A 21,166-nucleotide genomic window follows, 5' to 3' on the forward strand; every position below is an offset into this window, starting at 1 on the left:
GGAAGTTGAAGTTCGAAGCAACTTGTTAATAAATAAAATATTTCCCGGTTCCCTTTGGACCAGCGAGAATCACGACGAAACAACGGTAGGTAATTACTCGACTCTGTCTCTTTGGCAGAAAGAATAATTTTCGATGACTCGATGAGCTCCGGGGAACCGAGCAATACCTTTTCGATGGAACAACGGGGACGATCTAATATTTAAAGAAATTGCTGTCGTTCTTACGGGCAAACGTGGAAGACGAGAGACGATTCGCGGGTAATCGCGGGAGACGTCGAGCAATAATTCTTGCGCGTACGATTTATCAAACTGGCGGCTGTAAAAAATTCAAAGGGTAAAGCGTGCTCCATCGAAACGAACGTGAAATTGTTTCGAATGTCTCGAAAGAATTATGGCTCGCGTGTGACCCAAAATTAATGGCACGAACAAGGTCAGGAAGATCCTACGACTCGGAGTATGACGAAAGCCAAGAGTTACGAGCCATCCGTTTATAATACGAACGACGAATAAACCTTGGCTGGCCATCATCGACGAGACTATCCCGTGCAAGGAGTTGCGCGCGACAGTTGGAACGAAATTTTCGTCCGGAATCGAGAGGGATCGAAAGCTACGTAGAGCGCATACAAATCCCCAGATTGAACGAGGGGCGGGAGGAGGGAGTATTTTTCCAATTTCATATTAAATCTACCGGTTCGCGTTTCTTCACCTCTCCATCGACCGTGAAACAAGCTCGATTATTTCCAACGCGAAACAATCACTCGTAATAGAACTGCGAGAGGAAAAGGAACCGGGGAAGGGGTGGAAACGAAGGCACCCGGTACGTGACGTAACAGGAGGATTTTTCTTTGTTTTCCAAACGGTTGTCCTCTCAAAGAAACGAACCACCCAAGACTTTACTCGCTCTCCTTCGTCCGTCGACGAAGACCAAGAAATTACGTGCCTCTCTCCTCCCTAAAGAAGTCGTTTCCCTTTCTTTTTCAGATACTACACCGTGCAATATTTATTTTCCGATCGTTCGACACGGATACAATTTAAAAAAAAAAAATAACCAGAATCGGTAAATAATTTTAATCTAATTTAAACGTGGTGCGTCCTCGAATGATAAAAAATACCTCGAGTGGAGGACCACCACCGATTTTCGAACTATTTAAACGTTGATACCCCGTTTCTTGGCGTCGTTCTCGAATTTGTGCGTGTACTCGCCGGTTGGATCGTACTTCTTCTTCAGTTTCTCCCACATTTGCGGTCGCTGAAACATAAACACACATCGCGTTACGTACAAATCAAATTTATTCTCTAATTTTACCGTATACGTATATACGTTTTTTAATTTATCATTCGAGTAACGTTCCGTTTGTTTTCTTTCTTAACGAACGCTGACGCAATGAAAAATTGAACGTTCCTAAAGGCAAACCGAAATAAATATTACGTCTTCCTCGAAATCATTCGAGTCCTACCTGTACAACTTTTTATACAACGAACGTTTTCTAATTCTTTTACGTAACCTCTAATAAATATTAATCGATACTCGAAAAAGTGCATTGGTATGGAAATTACATTTCGAAGAATCTGAGCTAAAAAAACAGATGACACGTACGAACGACTGATAACAGTAGGTAAAAAGAAATAACCGATAGGAACGACGGAAACTTCAGGAAGACGAGCAAATAACAGCGTCGAAGTTAGCTCGGCGAAGTTCGACGCTAAATGGATTAACCGGTTTGTCCCAGGGCATAGGTTAACGATTATTAAGCCAAGAAGAATTCCTGGATACCCCTCTGGGCGAGTCGAACCACGGGGAAGAAGTAAGCGACAAGGGCGATCCGCGTGGAAGTATTTCGTCCGACGAGGAAAGTTTTCCAAGTCCCGGGAGTCGAACTAACGTCGAACCCGTGAAAGTCAAACCAGTTTCAAAGCGACGCGTTATCCGCGCTTGGACCAGACTTTACGATACGCGTGTACGTATAACTCGTTGCGAATTCGCGTCTAACTAGCCATGGAAAAGTGACGGTGAACGCCGATCGTCGGTGAACGTACCTCGTTAACCAGATACCGGATAACCTTGTCGCTGCCTATTTTCTGTTTCTCGCTGCACTTGCTACATTCGGTCTCCAATGCGTCCGGCAACGATTCTGAAATCAAAGAAAAATCATTTCTGTAGCAGATGCACGACAATTCGATCGAATGTACTCCAATCTGGACTTTCATGCATATATTTCATTAATGAATCCCTTAACCGTTAAGTGGATTATCGAGCCCTCCACAAATTTAACCCTTTGCACTCCTATATCGAGTGTGACTCGACGTTAGTTATTTAATAGACCAATTTTCAAACAGCCATAACTCCTACGATAGTGAATATATTTCAATGAAACTTTTTTCTGAAGTAGAGCTCATGGGTACCTACAAAAAAGTATTGGACAACTTTTCTGTAGGGCGTCAAATAAAATTATCAGAAATGAAAAACTAATTTTTAAGAAAAATTGACAGGGCGTAAGTGCCTAAATTTTTCGGCGAAAAAAAAAGATTTCAAATCGCTCTAAAAAAATTATTTTTAGTTGCAGGGATCAATTACAATAATTTTTGGTGAATAGACATACCCCCGAAATCCTACGCGCTTTCGAGAAAAAAATTCTTTACCGAAAATATAATGTCCGACCAATGTCAGACCAATTCCCCTGAAATTTTTCGGCGAAAAAAAATTCAAATCGTTTTAAAAACAATATTTTTGGCTGCAGGGGTCAATTACAGTAATTTGTGGTCAATAGACATACCCCCCAATTCCTACCCACTTTCGAGAAAAAAATACCGAAAATATAGTAAGTGGCCAGAAATGGTTCCCTGAAATTTCATGTTTGAAACATCATAACTCCTAAACGGATTGGACGATTTAAATGTTTCAAAATGCAAACAACGCGTATTTTGGTGGAGAATATGTAGAAATTTCTATAATTTCATTTTCTGTCTCACTTCGACTTGTGTTCATTTCTAAACTCGATGATGTTTCGAGTGACACGAAAATTGTAAGGGGGTCTCGAGACCCCATAAAAATGGGCCAAGAAAGTACATTGGCTGAGAGGTCTTCTCGTTAAAGTAGTTTGTGGTCGGATATTTTGAAATTTACAGCGTTCGGTAGCTTGCTAACCGAACGTTGCTACCAGAAGACGCGAAAACTTGACAAAGTAGTTTTAAATAGGTTACACGAGTAGCCGGGTAAGTCTTCTTATTTATTCCAGCTGGAACTAGATACTCCAAGCGAGCCCTCCTTTCCGCGTAATGAACAGTACCTCGGGGACTCCAAGGTAGAAGGGGAAAAGAAAGCTCGTTGAAAATGCGATAAAGAATTTTCCAAAGCGACTACAGATGTAGCGAGCCCCGAACGAATTACGGTAAAACTGTGCTAATTACGATCCACGCTTTAATCGCGTCCAAAGCATTCGGGGTAACAGGATCGCGTCTAATAGATTCCTCTTAAAAATTCCTCGACTCGTAATTTTTCCTGAATCGCTCGAGGAAAACAGGGGCGAATTTTATGAAGAAATTACGAATTCTTCGAGGAACGAGCGCTTTTTACAACGTACGATCGTTACGTTCTACTTGCCGGACCATCGATCAAAACATTAACGTTATTATCTTCGTTAGAATGAAATGTAGACGAAATTGGAGGTTGTAAAATTTAAAAGGTCAATTTGCGGATGGGAACGATGAATTCGACGACGGGAATCCTACACTCGATATTTCGACACCGTGTTCTCGTCCAAGGATTCTTAAATTAAACGATCGTAATAAATCGTAATTATACGCGTCGAATTTTCCTTGCATCCGAATATAAATTACGATAGTAAACGAAGTACCGGAAAAATTACAATTCGAATACAGTCTTTTGCAGTATTTCACATTTGGGTTTTCGAATAATCATCGATCCTTCAAGACTCGTATTTTTTCAATACCGTCATGAATGGAGGTTCGAGAAGAAAATTACGACCTTCTGCAACAACGTACCGACGTTTCGACGTCGCAGTTGGATTTGTCAAAAGCTTGGTGATGTCCAAACAACGATATGCAATATTCATGCCCATAATCACCGATGAATGATTTAAAATATGTCAGCTGACAGCTCGTCGCCGATCAATCGAGCGATTACCGATTCATGGCATGGACCTGGGTACACGGGGTCATCGAACATAGGTCGATAAACGCTGACACGAGCATTAACGAATAACTGCTTTATACTTTTGTGTTGCACGTCAACCACGGCCAATGGCCACCGCGCGATCTCTAAATTCCTGGTGCGCTTCTCGCGAATCGTTTCGCGTCGAATGATAAATATACGATAAAACTAACAATAACGCCTTTACTACCACTGTTATCCGTGAATTACGGGCTACTGGCCCGCGTGACAACCGTTTCGACGCTTACGGTACCTGTTGGTAGCGACACTTTTTGATACAAATACCTTTTAACGATGAACTTTCATTCTATCGTGCTGCAATATTTTCTTGCAAGAAAGTCTAAATCAGCTCGGGAAAAATATTACAAAAAATCGAGAGTTTCTAGACCTTGTTACCTCTTTCTCACTAATAAAAAAACACCTCTACGTCATGCGTCATTTCGCAAATAACAAGATGTTATTAACCGACAGAGGTTTTATTTTATTCATGTATTCGCGGGATTAAATACCCGTTAAAATTTGTTCCCCGATGGCCGAGCACCCCCAACAGATAAAGTCTAAATTTCGATGAAATCAATATTAAAAATCTCACTAATAAAAAAACACCTCTACGTCATGCGTCATTTCGCAAATAACAAGATGTTATTAACCGACAGGGGTTTTATTTTATTCATGTATTCACGGGATTAAATACCCGTTAAAATTTGTTCCCCGATGGCCGAGCACCCCCAACAGATAAAGTCTAAATTTCGATGAAATCAATATTAAGAATCTCACTAATAAAAAACACCTCTACGTTATGCGTCATTTCGGAAATAACAAGATGTTATTAACCGACAGAGGTTTTACTTTATTCATTTATTCGTGGGATTAAATACCCGTTAAAATTTGTTCCCCGATGGCCGAGCACCCCCAACAGATAAAGTCTAAATTTCGATGAAATCAATATTAAGAATCTCACTAATAAAAAACACTTCTACGTCATGCGTCATTTCGCAAATAACAAGATGTTATTAACCGATTGGGATTTTATTTTATTCATTTATTCACGGGATTAAATACCCGTTAAAATTTGTTCCCCGATGGCCGAGCACCCCCAACAGATAAAGTCTAAATTTCGATGAAATCAATATTAAGAATCTCACTAATAAAAAACACCTCTACGTCATGCGTCATTTCGCAAATAACAAGATGTTATTAACCGATAGGGATTTTATTTTATTCATTTATTCACGGGATTAAATACCCGTTAAAATTTGTTCCCCGATGGCCGAGCACCCCCAACAGATAAAGTCTAAATTTCGATGAAATCAATATTAAGAATCTCACTAATAAAAAACACCTCTACGTCATGCGTCATTTCGCAAATAACAAGATGTTATTAACCGACAGAGGTTTTATTTTATTCATGTATTCGCGGGATTAAATACCCGTTAAAATTTGTTCCCCGATGGCCGAGCACCCCCAACAGATAAAGTCTAAATTTCGATGAAATCAGTATTAAAAATCTCACTAATAAAAAAACACCTCTACGTTATGCGTCATTTCGCAAATAAAAAGATGTTATTAACCGACAGAGGTTTTATTTTATTCATGTATTCGCGGGATTAAATACCCGTTAAAATTTGTTCCCCGATGGCCGAGCACCCCCAGCAGATAAAGTCTAAATTTCGATGAAATCAATATTAAGAATCTCACTAATAAAAAAACACCTCTACGTCATGCGTCATTTCGCAAATAACAAGATGTTATTAACCGACAGGGGTTTTATTTTATTCATGTATTCGCGGGATTAAATACCCGTTAAAATTTGTTCCCCGATGGCCGAGCACCCCCAACAGATAAAGTCTAAATTTCGATGAAATCAATATTAAAAATCTCACTAATAAAAAACACCTCTACGTCATGCGTCATTTCGCAAATAACAAGATGTTATTAACCGACAAAGGTTTTATTTTATTCATTTATTCGTGGGATTAAATACCCGTTAAAATTTGTTCCCCGATGGCCGAGCACCCCCAGCAGATAAAGTCTAAATTTCGATGAAATCAATATTAAGAATCTCACTAATAAAAAACACCTCTACGTTATGCGTCATTTCGCAAATAACAAGATGTTATTAACCGACAGGGGTTTTATTTTATTCATGTATTCGCGGGATTAAATACCCGTTAAAATTTGTTCCCCGATGGCCGAGCACCCCCAACAGATACAGCCTAAATTTCGATGAAATCAATATTAAGAATCTCACTAATAAAAAACACCTCTACGTTATGCGACATTTTGCAAATAACAAGATGTTATTAACCGACGGGGATTTTATTTTATTCATTTATTCACGGGATTAAATACCCGTTAAAATTTGTTCCCCGATGGCCGAGCACCCCCAGCAGATAAAGTCTAAATTTCGATGAAATCAATATTAAGAATCTCACTAATAAAAAACACTTCTACGTTATGCGTCATTTCGCAAATAACAAGATGTTATTAACCGACAGAGGTTTTATTTTATTCATTTATTCGTGGGATTAAATACCCGTTAAAATTTGTTCCCCGATGGCCGAGCACCCCCAGCAGATAAAGTCTAAATTTCGATGAAATCAATATTAAGAATCTCACTAATAAAAAACACTTCTACGTTATGCGTCATTTCGCAAATAACAAGATGTTATTAACCGACAGGGATTTTATTTTATTCATTTATTCACGGGATTAAATACCCGTTAAAATTTGTTCCCCGATGGCCGAGCACCCCCAACAGATAAAGTCTAAATTTCGATGAAATCAATATTAGGAATCTCACTAATAAAAAAACACCTCTACGTTATGCGTCATTTCGCAAATAACAAGATGTTATTAACCGACAGAGGTTTTATTTTATTCATGTATTCGCGGGATTAAATACCCGTTGAAATTTGTTCCCCGATGGCCGAGCACCCCCAGCAGATAAAGTCTAAATTTCAATGAAATCAATATTAAGAATCTCGGACGCGTGTCTTTAATCTCGCGTTTTAATCCGATCTCGAACGAGTCCGAGCTTGACTCGGGATACCTCGTCGAAAGTTATGTTTCGCATTAAGTCCGTATCGGAATCGAATTCGCCGCGTTCCTCCGGCAGGACTCCGCCTCGGGATTAAATTCGATCGCGATTCGACACCCCCTCCCCCTCCCCGTTGCTCGAATAACATTTCGTTCTCCGCGGACGCGCGCTCGAACGCGTCGAAAATTTCCATCGAGCGTTAAAAATCTATCTTCCGCGGACTTAATCTCTCGAAACGCTCGCCAAATAATCCGAAAGAATAATCGAGGACCCTCCCCCACCCCCTCGATAAATATTCTACATCGACGGTGGCGTGTCCCGCGGCGATTCGTTAGCGCGTCGCGGCGCTGGCGATGAAATAATTTTCGATTCAATTAAGATATCCCGGGGAACGAGTTTTCACGGCACGCTTCGTCGTTGTAGCAAGACAGAACGGTGGCTATCCTACACCGACGTAGCTACAATACCTACATTCACGATCTCGAAGGACCACAATGGATCGTTTATAAGACTGGACAAGTAATAAAATAATTTCATTGACTCTCGGTAATATTTTTACCCTGATGGGCCTGTGTCTAGTAATCTAAAAAATATTTAATATTAAAGTGTTGGGGGCCGGTTATCGGCTAAAGTACAACTCAAATTCCAAGCGAGAGCATAGTGGTTGGCAATACGCATACCTACCATGCTGCAGCAATTCTAGACACACGGGTTCGAGCCCCATTGAGAATTTTTTCGACAAATCATGATCATTGAACTGAATACTTGGTGCATTATCACCGACGGAAAAACCGTAATCTTGTTAACCCCTAAGTGGATCATCGGAGTCCTACGCAAGTTTAAACTAATAATTGTTTAATACATGTAAATGTAATCATTTGAAAATTTATCTAATCCCCCGTTAGTTCGTTATTTGTTAACTGCTTTAAAGAAGAGTTGAAATAATTCAGTCGAGGTTGAGAGTCCACTCGAGGGTTAAAAATACACGCTCGTATCTCGAAATGCCATTTTTTCGAACAAACGCGAAAGCCACTCGCCGAATCGATCCAAACTACGAGGCTCGTTTTTATCAAGGAACCGTGAATCCGAGTGGTTAATTCTCATCGAACGAAAACGGAAAGGAGAACGTTCGTCTTGGTGGCGCGCGTTTCCCGGGGGGATAGAGATCGAACAAGATCAAGAGGGGAGGGACTCGTCGGATGCTCCGGATGCTGGGATCCCGCAAACCCAGTCTTCTTTTTTCTACTTCCACCCTCGTCGAATATTTGACAGCGTTCCTCCGCGCGCAAACTTCCCATCAACGGCGTTCAGTCGTTCGTTTAGACGATGAGCCTACGAGGCGTGTGTGCACACGTAAACGCCAGCTGCGGCGTTCCTCTGAAGATCGAGGGTAAAGAGGACAGGGGGGGAACGAGGAAATCGGAGAAAAGAGGAAAAACGGCTAGTAGGAAAATAGGAAAGGAGAGTATTGCTTATTGGATCTCGAGACTAGAGGTCCCTTAAGACCAAGTAACAGGGAACGTTAGGAGTCTGTACAATAAAAGATCCAGCGCCGCCGGAAAAGGCTAGATAGATTAAAGCCGGAGATCCCTGGAATGGAAAGAGCGGGAAAGTTCCTAGTTCTAACTGCGATTTATGTGTGACGCGTCGCTGACACTTTCAGAGTCCCTTTTTCCCCTCTCGTACGATTGTTTTATACGTTCCAATAAAACTGCGAGTTATTATTCGCGTTTTGATCAATTGATTCCTTTCTACGAATCGAGCGAATTGATCTATCGTTTCACGTTTAATGAAATTCTATGAAAGTAAACAGAGAAACTCTTGTCTCCTTAAATCGCTGTGCTCTTAATGGGATAAAGAATTACCGTGCTTTGAATAAAATTAATTAGTCGTCCAAAGCCACGGAGGATCAATTATGCCAACCATATCGTTTGGCTAACGCCACTGGTCTGGGTTAGGTCTCTTGGACAGAGAGAGTTAACATACCGTACGCGTGGGAGGCGTGTTTCACGTGATTCACAGTTGGAAGAATGACCCTGACCGATCGATGGACTTCAATCGGATTATAGAAACATTCGTTCCCCGACCTTCCTCGATAAAAATTACTTCTCATGACAAATTCCTGTTATCCGTTCGAAAAACAGTGTACAGTAACTGTACACTATTTGGGGGAAAAAATCGGATCCGCTGATCGACTTGGATCAGAGTCGAATAAATAGTAATTTGATTACGTTCGAAACGATACGATTACATGTAATCACAGGACAATTATCGTTCGATTGTGGTGCAATTATAATTATAAGTCTTCGAAGAGTGTAAAAGCTATAGAATTATCGTACCGTGTAATTACAATGCGATTACATGCAATTATGTCGTTGGAAGTGTAATTGGATTACATTTTGGCCAACTCAAAACAGAATTAATACGACACACACCTGGTGTATCGATGTGGAAACGGCAATATAAAATTATTCGTACTTTTCACCGTGTCTTTGTAAGAATATTATATTATCAACGAATCGACAAGATTAAAACCAAATGAAATTTTATTCGAAAAATTTGTAAAATATTAGAAGCAAATTGATACTCTTATGAAAATGTAATAAGACGTATGAAACTGTACAGTTTGCGTTAATAGCTACTACGCCTATGTACGTGTGGCACCGTTTCAAAGTTCAGCCAACCGGTTTTTAAATCCACAACGTCACTCGAGTCGAACGCATAAATAATAGTGGAAACGAGTCCTAAAATGAGTGTCTCGTAACCGTGAATAAAATTCGATCTTCGAGCGAAAGATTGCTATAAATAGACTGCGGACGTTTATGCATTTATGGGAAATTTTAACTCTCTAACGCAAAAATATAAGAAGTACTTAAAGTAAGATACGAATTATTATATCTAGGGGTTGAGACAACCCTCTACGGAGCTTCCGTTTCATTAATTCTATTATCTAACTATAAAATAGCAATCTAGAAGACGGAAACAAAGGGTAGAAGACGCTGATTAGGTGTTCGCGTTAACTGTAACTCGAACGACTCACTTTTAAGCTCCTTGCCGTCGGCGGTACAGCTTCCTTGCTCCAGGAGGCAGTTTACGTAGTTGTTCAGCAGACGATCGCTCTTCAGGATCTGATCTACGTCGATGTTGTCGTACTTGGTCGTGTACTTTTCAGCTGCCATGGCGCAGGCCACCACGGCGAGGAAAACAACCGCGACCTAGATTCGTCGACGGACAGAAAAGCGGAAGTCTTTTATAAAGTGTATCCTCGAGATAAGGCTGGCTACGACGCCATAACGCGAAACAACCGTTCTCTCGCTGTTAAAGGGAGGCTAATAACGAAAACCGAGGCCCTTTGGGGAAAACGTTATCGTTCCTCGGTGTTGGAACCAAGACTGGTACCGCGAAATCAAACGCGAGGGATCACTTTCCCCTTCTTCTTCTTCCTTTTGCTACGATCGCGCTCTTTCCTTCCAAACTACGTTACGCTATCGGAAGAGCCATGTAAACAGTGTCGATTATCGCAACGCGTATCCTTGAAGCTCAGAATTTCGAATGAAATAATCTAGGCGGTTTTCAACCCAAACAAACTACCTGATCGAGTCTCATAAATTAAAATCAACTTTTACGTTCACGAGGTATTCGTAGAACAATTCTTTTTCGCGTTCATTGTACGAACAAATTCAAACAAAATTAGTGTACGTTTGAAAAATTACATTAAATCGTACGTCAAAGGGTTAACGAAAGGTGGTTAGAACAAAGTTGTTTCCGTTTATCGGGGCGAAATCAATAGCGATCGTACGCGTATCTAGCGAATGAAATGCACAGAGTTCTCGTCAGGGATAAGCCCAATGAAGCGGAAGGTCGAGTAGCGTGTAACAGAATAGAAGACCGTGAATCTGATTGTGGACAGTTAATAAGACGCAATTAGTAACAGATCCGAGGTAAGTGGCTCTCGTAGCTGATAGAGCCCCAAACCGAGACTCCCACTTGACTATCCCCGGCCGCTGATAATATCGAAATTTAATATTCCACTGATCTAACCGGGATCCGATCTAGAATTAACCCCACTTTAATCCGAACTTAATGCAAATTTGCTTCGTGGCCGACGCATAACGAAGGCTCAACGCGTGTACCTAAGGCGGGCAAAATCTAGACTTAGGAGACAACCGCTGCGCTTAGTCCGATGCCCGCTACACACTTAATCTGTACGCGTAACCGGATTAGACGTCAACGATTCCGTGTGACGCGTACGGATTTATTATTTTTAGGCGTAAACAAGCTGTTTACAGCAACAAAAAACCGAAGAATCTGTTGGGACAGTAGAATAATCCACTGGTATTCGTACACTATAATGGTGATTCGTTACGAATGAAAAGAGACACTTGTTTCGTGTGAATTTTCTCCCCATTTACGTTTACCAAATATTTTAATAATAATGTGAAATATAATAATAATAATGTCAACAATACGCGGTGTTCCTAACCGCGCCCAACGTTGCTTAACTTCGGTGATCGGACGAGAACCGGTGTTTCCAACGTGGCGTGATCGTTGACAAATCTCATTTTTAATTTATTCAACCACTTAAGAAGCGAATCCACGTCATTATAGTGTACGAGTACGAGTGGGAGTAACTGTATGTACCTACTCTGAGAGGATCGAGCTAAGAAAAGAATAGCAGATTGACAGTAACCGTTTAAATGCAACGTATCGATAACGAACGAAGGAAACTATTCGCTGATTTTCCCTCGGAGGATATCAAACTAAAGCTACGTCTGTTCTACCGACTGCACGGCCCGTTTTCCTTATCTCGAATCCATATTCCTCTCCACAGTTTCCGAATCACCGCAATAATATCTCCCCCAGTATCATCGTTCCATATTCTTGTCCCCGCGGAAACGAGAAAGTCATCGCGATATTATTTCGATACGTTCCTTTTTTTCCGAATCCATCGAAAACCGCGTCGATCGTTCCGCCGAGTCCGAAGGGTTTTAAAAAAAAAAAAATCCCAATCTCCAGCTGTATCGATCGATAATCGTCGACCTGTCGCGAATGCTCGACTACACGCCTCTTTAAACAGTGTAACGTCGATAATTACAGAATCGGTGTCAACGTCAGTGTATGCGGCACACGTATACAAATCCTATGATGCAATCGCGACCGTTGCCATCGGGGAATGCTTCCTAACAGCTTTCACTCTCGCAAATAAATTTCACTTGGCTCGGATTTGTTTCTCATTTTTCAGAAACCACCGGAACGACGTCTGGCCACAAAAATATTTCTACGAACGCGACGTTACCGCGCTCCGGGTAATTGGTCCTTCGATCGAATCTAACAAGCGTAGTGCAAATATAACTTTCAACGATCTTCCAAACGATTCAAGTACGATATTTTGACGATCGATGTCAAATAAATTGACAAATTATTTAGGAAGATATTAACACAGATTGATTTTCGGGACGCAGCAAACCGGAGAAAGATTTCGAAAGTAGTATCGAATTTAAGGGAGCAGCGTGTTTTCTTTGATTATTTCCAGCCACGGTGTGCATTTTACGGAACGATCTTCGACACGGCACTACGGCTAATCTTCCCTCGACGCGATAACTTCGGTAGACGCACGCGTGAAAATTTAATGAGACGCGAAAGACGTTCAGCCTCCTCGTAGTTATAACGTTTAATAGTCTTACGGTACGTTAATCGTCCCCGACGTTGCTCGAATTACAATGTCGCGCGACTACGAATTCTATTAGATTTTTGCGTCCAACGAACGATTGTCACGAGGATCTTTCGATCTCTGATGAAATTTGAAGCAAAACGATCGTTTTATAATTTTTAAAAATGACGCTACTTCCAAGTTTAATTATCGTGGATTAAACAAATATGAAGGGAACGAGGTATTCAAGTTATTTTAGTACTATATCCAGTCGGTGAAACAGATTTTGAAATATCGCGGAAACCAATTAAAAAAGTTTTGCGAAAAACGCGTTTGCAGTTCTTTTAACGGTCTCGTGAACCAACAAATAAAAAACAACAGAGTTCGGACGCAGGATATTGCGCGTGTAACTGGTGTTGAACAACCCGTGAAAAGAAGTATTGATTTTTCGAAAAGTTTACAGTAGAATACCACCTTAACGAGCGCGCGTGGAACGAGACACACGTTTTCCCAAGTACTAACCGATATTCGCAGACCGTGCTACTGACCCTAATATCGTTCGCCAGTGAAAGTGCCGTCATCTTTTCCGATCTAAACTTCCGACCTGTTTCGACACGCCTATAAGAAACTTTCCAAGTTAAAATATGCTGATCCTATCGTGAAAAATATAGACTTCTTTCGCGCCTCTTTACAACGTTATAACAGTTTCTCCAGCGAACGGAAACGAACGCTGGTAAAAAAAAGAGATCGGTGACCAATCGAGATCGGGATTTATGTATATCGAAAGGGAAAAAAGAACGTACCGAAGGGACGTGCGAAGGTTGGTCGATCGAATGAAAAAGCTGCGGAGGGGGCGAAGGATAACGTTTGGAAAAAAAAAAGTAATGGCGGAAAAAAGCACAACGAAGAAAGATACCGGGCATTAGGGAAAGAAGGGAACGGAAAGAGAAAGGAGGAGGGAAAAAAAAACCGCGCTTACCTTCATGTTAGCAGCTTGTGTCGAGCAGAAAGCGAAGTTAAGCGTGACTGATGCTGGCTTCGGCACCGATCAACTGTTTTATACCCGACCGTTTGCCCAGCCTCCGAATTCGTCGGATCGGTTTCGCCTCCTCTTTCTCGCGCCTATCGACTACCTGCTCTCTACTGTCCTCCTCCCCCTGCCCAACAAGGAAACTCTGACGAGGCGTAGAACGAAGGAGGAAGGGAACGAAACGAAAGGTAAACGTCAGTCTCTGCCTTCTCAGAATTACGATGACACGTACCCGTTAACAGACGACCATTGGCTTTTTTTTTTTTACCAAAATTAATGCTACGTGCGCGCTCCGAGAATCGAACCCACGAAACGTTCGATGGACAAACGCGTCGTTCGTTAATTAGCTCTTCGTTAGCGCTACATCTACCAAGGGCAGCGGAAAAATTGCTTTATCGGTTCTAATAATAATGATAACTAACCATCCTCGATACTACGCCGAATTCCTGAATTTTTCTGCGAGACAATTGGACATTGCTTAATCGAAAATGTGCCGTAGTAATCATTTTTATAATCTCGTTGAAATATTTTTAGTTTCCCAGGGAGAAGTCTCGTAATCCGTGTAAGACTGTTTGCATATAACATTACCAAATATAGAATCGCAGAACTTGGATAAACATTTCGTTTAAGCATCGCTCTAAAGAGTAAATAAGTTTTTGTTTAGAGTTTTGTTTTGTTAAAGATTAATCGTTCGGTTACTTTTGTTTTTTGTTACACACACTATACGCAGCGATGCATTTAGCGCGACGAAGATGAACTTAGCCTTTGGCGTCTAATTAAACTTCGCGCGAACTTTAGCTGTAAAACAGAATGCGATGAATCATAGAAAACCGATAATCTAACCTTACGTCGATGAATAAGGATAAGCGAGAGTAAAAATTAAACGATGACGGTATCGTGTCCTCTGCAATACGGTTTGCCAATTCCATTTTTTTCAGCAACCATTATGTAAGATTTGGATAGCAAGAAAACGCGAATAAACATTAGTCGAGTGCTAACGATTACCGCGAAAGATTGTCAAACGTCGTCAAGAGTACATACCGAGAGTAGTAGACACACGTACTGTGACTCGAGATTTCTTTGAAGAAAGAATTATGGTTCTGCGCTGAGTCTCTGTTACGAAATGTTATGGGACCCGGACCGTGGAGTTGGTTGAAAACAAGATTTTTATGCAATACTCGGAATAACACGTGTATCGATCGCGCGTTAAATTCGAAAGAGATTTATTAAAAATAACTGTATAAAATACTATATAAAACTATATAATTATATAAACTATACAGGGTGTTCGGCCATCCCTGGGAAAAATGGGGGATTCTAGAAACCAAAATAAGACGAAAATCAAGAATACCAATTTGTTGATGGAGGCTTTGTTAAAAAGTTATTGACGTTTAAAGTTCCCGTTCGTAATGAATTTTTTTCTCGAAAACGCGTAGGATTTCGGGGGTATGTGTAATGACCAAAAATGACTGTAATCGACCCCCGCAGCTAAAAATAATTTTTTCAAAACGATTTGAAATTTTTGAATTTAATTGTTGATAACTTTTTAACGAAGCCTCAGTCGAGAAATTGGTATTCTTGATTTTTGTTTTATTTTGGCCTCCAGAATGGTCGAATACCCTGTATAAAATAAATATAAAATATTTATGAAATACTGTCTACTCTCCCTTGAAAAGTTCAGTTTAACAAATTGCAGGATATTATTCTGAATAATAGTATCGTATAATAATTTCTTATTACGTTTCGATACCAAGGAGATTTGCGCGTCGCACGTGCCAATTAATGGAACGAGCTAATTACACGTTAGACTACAAAGCGATTCTAACCCTCTATCCCTCGAGTAATGAAATTAATATTTAGAGCCTACGTCAAAGACAGAAAGTGTACGTTACGTTGGAAATACTTCATTTTTTGTACTGTTGTTCCAACAATAACATCGAATGGCTGAAAGAGTTTTTACTCTCATTAAAGTACAGAAAAACGAACGTACGTATGAACTCGTTCGAAGGTCTTTCGTAAATGGAATGTTGCATCAAGTTTTGTAATAAGATGATTAAGTAAACCGCTTCGTTGTGGAAATCATCTTATTCAGGGACAACGTGCGTACGCGCAAAACGAGTATGGTTTAAAGTAAGAAAATCCCTTGCTCCTGTTATAATATCGCGTCGACGAGGAATTACTTTAACGAGAACTTCAAAGGATATCTTTCTCCTTGGAAATCTAAAAGATTTATTTAGATCGAAAAATCGATGAAAGAGGACGGGACTCTTTGTCGTTGTAATTCATTCGTTTCAATTTATAGTTTGACGACAGCACGCGACTAAAATGAAGTCATTCGACCAAAGTTCGCATTCGACGCGTATGTTTAGTGGACGCCGTTAATGTCTGCGAATTACAGGGAATGCCAAATAATTTTATGCGCTCGTTTAGATGGAAATGTTTGATCTCGGAGTCATTAATTTCGGGGGAGCCATTAGAATTCGCAACGCTATTAGAGAGGGACCGCGAACCGCCATTAACAAGGCAAATTTTCTAACGAAACAGCGATCAAATTACAATTATTTATTAACATAAACAGGGAAAATTAAATAATATTTGTACGCGGAATAAATGAACTCGCTGGTAACTTGCGTGAACAATATTTGGCGTCGCTCATTTCTACAAATTGCTTTTTTTAAATGAAAATACATTTTCATTTGTGTAGGCAATATTTTTTTTTGTAACTTTAATTAAAAACACAGGACTCGTTCCATCGTTTCCAGTTTAAGGGAACAGTATATTTATTATTGTATAAATATTGTTATCGAACACGAATTTATATGCCCACTCCTCACAGCTTAGACAACCAATTTAAATGCGGGTTCTCGAATGTCAATGCCATGAATATTTCGCCGATCCATCGCATACCTTACGTTTCGAGAATTCACTGACAGTGTCAGGGATCGTAAAAAGCGTAAGAATGCTATTACTGTGACGAGGAATTATTCGATGATTTTTAACAGACTCGACGTTGGTAAACTATTAACTTTCGAATCTAAAAAGATACGATCTTCGAAAGAATAATCTAGCGATCGTAATAAATTGCTGAAATTAGTTCCAGCCATGTAACGTCGTTTTTTATCATTTTCAGAGAGACACTGTTCATTGTCCAGCGTTTCGCGAGTAACAGAGCAATAATACTCGAACACAAATCTTGCAACGGTTCGCTTTACACTTTCTTTTATACGTCCGTTTAAGTATTAAGGTTGTCTAAACGCGCCACTCTGAATTTGTACGTGGAATATTCCATGTAAAATCGCGACGGTGCTCGGTGTCGTGTCCTCGTTCGCTTTGAATTTATTACAACTTTGCTCGCAAGCTCGAGTTACCATCTTCCGTATGGAAAAATATTCGCCCAATAAGCCCTTCGATCGGATCCTTTAACGATTTAAATTAACAAGTCCAATCAATGTTCCCAATTTAAATCGAACAATTCTTCTCGAAAATTCGTATTAAGTTTAAACCGGGCAATTATTAAATTCTTCCCATTAAAAATCTTAGCCATTAACGAGCGCGTACCGACGATGGAAGACGGTAATACGAGTATTTAAATAACGCTTATTCTCTGCGCCCTGTAACGTTATTTACATGATAATGGTACGCAAACTATTTCCTGGAATTTATGGCCGCGTGTGCACCAACAACTTGCACCTACCTTTTGCCCTCGGCAACCGATGCCGCCTAGCTCCTCAGAGATTTCAACGAAATTACACGGTAAACTTTTAATTTACAACGAACATATCGCGTCAAGAATCGAAGCAATAAGAAAGAACGTTCTAATTTTCCTAAGAATAGAAAATATTAACGTACGAACATTTCTCGTACACGATACAAAGAAGAAAAATGTCTCGAGTTCTTTAACGGTGAATAATTATTACAGCGAATACTCTGTCAATATTAAGGTTAAATATTATTAAATATTATATAATTCCTCCGATACTTTGTAAATCGTGTTGCAAACTTCCAGATGCTTGTCTCGAACGGCGCTTTAAAAAAGCACTGAATAAATCATTACCAGCGAGTAATTTGTATACTTTTAGACTGTTACGCCGCTGCGCTCCGCTATGACGACTCGCGAACGATGAAATAAAATCTTTAATTCCAAAAAGGATTCGCGTTTCACGGTATTCAAACTTTTTTCCGAGCTTCGACTACGCCATTGAATCACTCTGGGTAGCAACTTATAGATAAGATTTCTACTTAAAGTGTGAAACGGAGGTCTCCGGGTTGTAACCGGTAATATTCTTTCCCTGACTCCGACGTTACGTCTCGTGCTACTACGTATAAGGACTCCACTTAGAACGATCTTATAGATTCTGTCCCCATAGAATTGCGAGCGAAATTGGTGCTCGAAATGTAGAATTTCCGGGACAAAATTTCGTTCTACTTGAGAAACTTTACTTTGTTACGTTAAATCTCTACTTACAAAAATGATTTGTAAACTTTAAATCATTAACACACCCTTAAATCGAAGCTTGTTAATTTCATGGGGAGGTATATTCCGGGTCACGATATAGCGAGGTCGTAAACTAAACTCTTGAGGATTGGGACCGACTACTGTTGCGGCACTTATGGCCGTATACAGGGTGAAATTTTAATGGGAGATACTAGAGGCCAAAATAAGACGAAAATCAAGAATATAAATTTCTTGACTGAGGCTTCGTTAAAAAGTTATTAACAATTAAATTAAAAATTTTCAAATCATTCTAAAAAAATTATATTTAATTACAGGGGTCAATTACAATCATTTTTGGTCATTACACATACCCCCGAAATCCTACGTATTTTCGAGAAAAAAATTCCTCACCGAAAATCTAATTAGGTGCCTTTTTTCGGCGAAATTGAAAAACTTCAAATCGTTCTGGAAAAATTATTTTCAACTGCGGGGGTCGATTACAATTATTTTTGGTGAATAGACATACCCCCGAAATCCTACGTATTTTCGAGAAAAAAATTCCTTACCGAAAATCTAATTAGGTGCCTTTTTTCGGCGAAATTGAAAAACTTCAAATCGTTCTGGAAAAATTATTTTCAACTGCGGGGGTCGATTACAATTATTTTTGGTGAATAGACATACCCCCGAAATCCTACGTATTTTCGAGAAAAAAATTCCTTACCGAAAATCTAATTAGGTGCCTTTTTTCGGCGAAATTGAAAAACTTCAAATCGTTCTGGAAAAATTATTTTCGGCTGTGGGGGTCAATTACAATCATTTTTGGTCATTACACATACCCCTGAAATCCTACGTATTTTCGAGAAAAAAATTCCTTACCAAAAATCTAATTAGGTGCCTTTTTTCGGCGAAATTGAAAAACTTCAAATCGTTCTGGAAAAATTATTTTCGGCTGTGGGGGTCGATTACAATCATTTTTGGTCATTACACATACCCTCGAAATCCTACGTATTTTCGAGAAAAAAATTCCTTACCGAAAATCTAATTAGGTGCCTTTTTTCGGCGAAATTGAAAAACTTCAAATCGTTCTGGAAAAATTATTTTCAACTGCGGGGGTCGATTACAATTATTTTTGGTGAATAGACATACCCCCGAAATCCTACGTATTTTCGAGAAAAAAATTCCTTACCGAAAATCTAATTAGGTGCCTTTTTTCGGCGAAATTGAAAAACTTCAAATCGTTCTGGAAAAATTATTTTCGGCTGTGGGGGTCAATTACAATCATTTTTGGTCATTACACATACCCCCGAAATCCTACGTATTTTCGAGAAAAAAATTCCTCACCGAAAATCTAATTAGGTGCCTTTTTTCGGCGAAATTGAAAAACTTCAAATCGTTCTGGAAAAATTATTTTCAACTGCGAGGGTCGATTACAATTATTTTTGGTGAATAGACATACCCCCGAAATCCTACGTATTTTCGAGAAAAAAATTCCTCACCGAAAATCTAATTAGGTGACTTTTTTCGGCGAAATTGAAAAACTTCAAATCGTTCTGGAAAAATTATTTTCAACTGCGGGGGTCGATTACAATTATTTTTGGTGAATAGACATACCCCCGAAATCCTACGTATTTTCGAGAAAAAAATTCCTCACCGAAAATCTAATTAGGTGACTTTTTTCGGCGAAATTGAAAAACTTCAAATCGTTCTGGAAAAATTATTTTCAACTGCGGGGGTCGATTACAATTATTTTTGGTGAATAGACATACCCCCGAAATCCTACGTATTTTCGAGAAAAAAATTCCTTACCAAAAATCTAATTAGGTGCCTTTTTTCGGCGAAATTGAAAAACTTCAAATCGTTCTGGAAAAATTATTTTCAACTGCGGGGGTCGATTACAATTATTTTTGGTGAATAGACATACCCCCGAAATCCTACGTATTTTCGAGAAAAAAATTCCTCACCGAAAATCTAATTAGGTGACTTTTTTCGGCGAAATTGAAAAACTTCAAATCGTTCTGGAAAAATTATTTTCGGCTGTGGGGGTCGATTACAATCATTTTTGGTCATTACACATACCCTCGAAATCCTACGTATTTTCGAGAAAAAAATTCCTTACCGAAAATCTAATTAGGTGCCTTTTTTCGGCGAAATTGAAAAATTTCAAATCGTTCTGGAAAAATTATTTTCAAGTGCGGGGGTCGATTACAATTATTTTTGGTGAATAGACATACCCCCGAAATCCTACGTATTTTCGAGAAAAAAATTCCTTACCGAAAATCTAATTAGGTGCCTTTTTTCGGCGAAATTGAAAAACTTCAAATCGTTCTGGAAAAATTATTTTCAACTGCGGGGGTCGATTACAATTATTTTTGGTGAATAGACATACCCCCGAAATCCTACGTATTTTCGAGAAAAAAATTCCTCACCGAAAATCTAATTAGGTGACTTTTTTCGGCGAAATTGAAAAACTTCAAATCGTTCTGGAAAAATTATTTTCAACTGCGGGGGTCGATTACAATTATTTTTGGTGAATAGACATACCCCCGAAATCCTGCGCATTTTCGAGAAAAAAATTCAGAACGGGCGGAACTTTAAACGTTAATAACTTTTAAACCAAGCCTCCATCAACAAATTGTTATTCTTGATTTTCGTCTTATTTTGGCCTCTAGAATTTCCCATTAAAATTTTTACTGTATACATGACATCTTGAGGGTGCTTTTCTATATCTACATGCATATATTATTAGCAGATAAATTAAGATATTAAAGACTTGAATAAGACCTTTACCTGTTACGATACCTCTAAAAATGACTTTCTAAAATTGGCGACACTAGATAAAA

General features: G+C 39.5%; 1 protein-coding gene and 1 pseudogene across 1 annotated transcript; both read right to left on the bottom strand.

The window, feature by feature from the left end:
• Window positions 1–969: 969 nt before the first annotated feature.
• On the bottom strand, window positions 970–13,998 carry LOC143342666 (ejaculatory bulb-specific protein 3-like). The gene is made up of 4 exons (XM_076766784.1): window positions 13,841–13,998; window positions 10,252–10,426; window positions 2,038–2,132; window positions 970–1,249 (listed from the first exon to the last, which is right to left on the bottom strand). Exons 1-4 carry the CDS (start codon window positions 13,844–13,846, stop codon window positions 1,148–1,150), a joined length of 378 nt encoding a protein of 125 aa, XP_076622899.1. The 5' UTR covers window positions 13,847–13,998; the 3' UTR covers window positions 970–1,147.
• On the bottom strand, window positions 11,669–11,764 carry LOC143343103 (5S ribosomal RNA; annotated as a pseudogene).
• Window positions 13,999–21,166: the final 7,168 nt, after the last annotated feature.

The sequence above is a fragment of the Colletes latitarsis genome, chromosome 6 (genome assembly GCF_051014445.1).
Source record: "Colletes latitarsis isolate SP2378_abdomen chromosome 6, iyColLati1, whole genome shotgun sequence".
In the NCBI taxonomy this organism is placed as follows: Eukaryota; Metazoa; Arthropoda; class Insecta; order Hymenoptera; family Colletidae; genus Colletes; species Colletes latitarsis.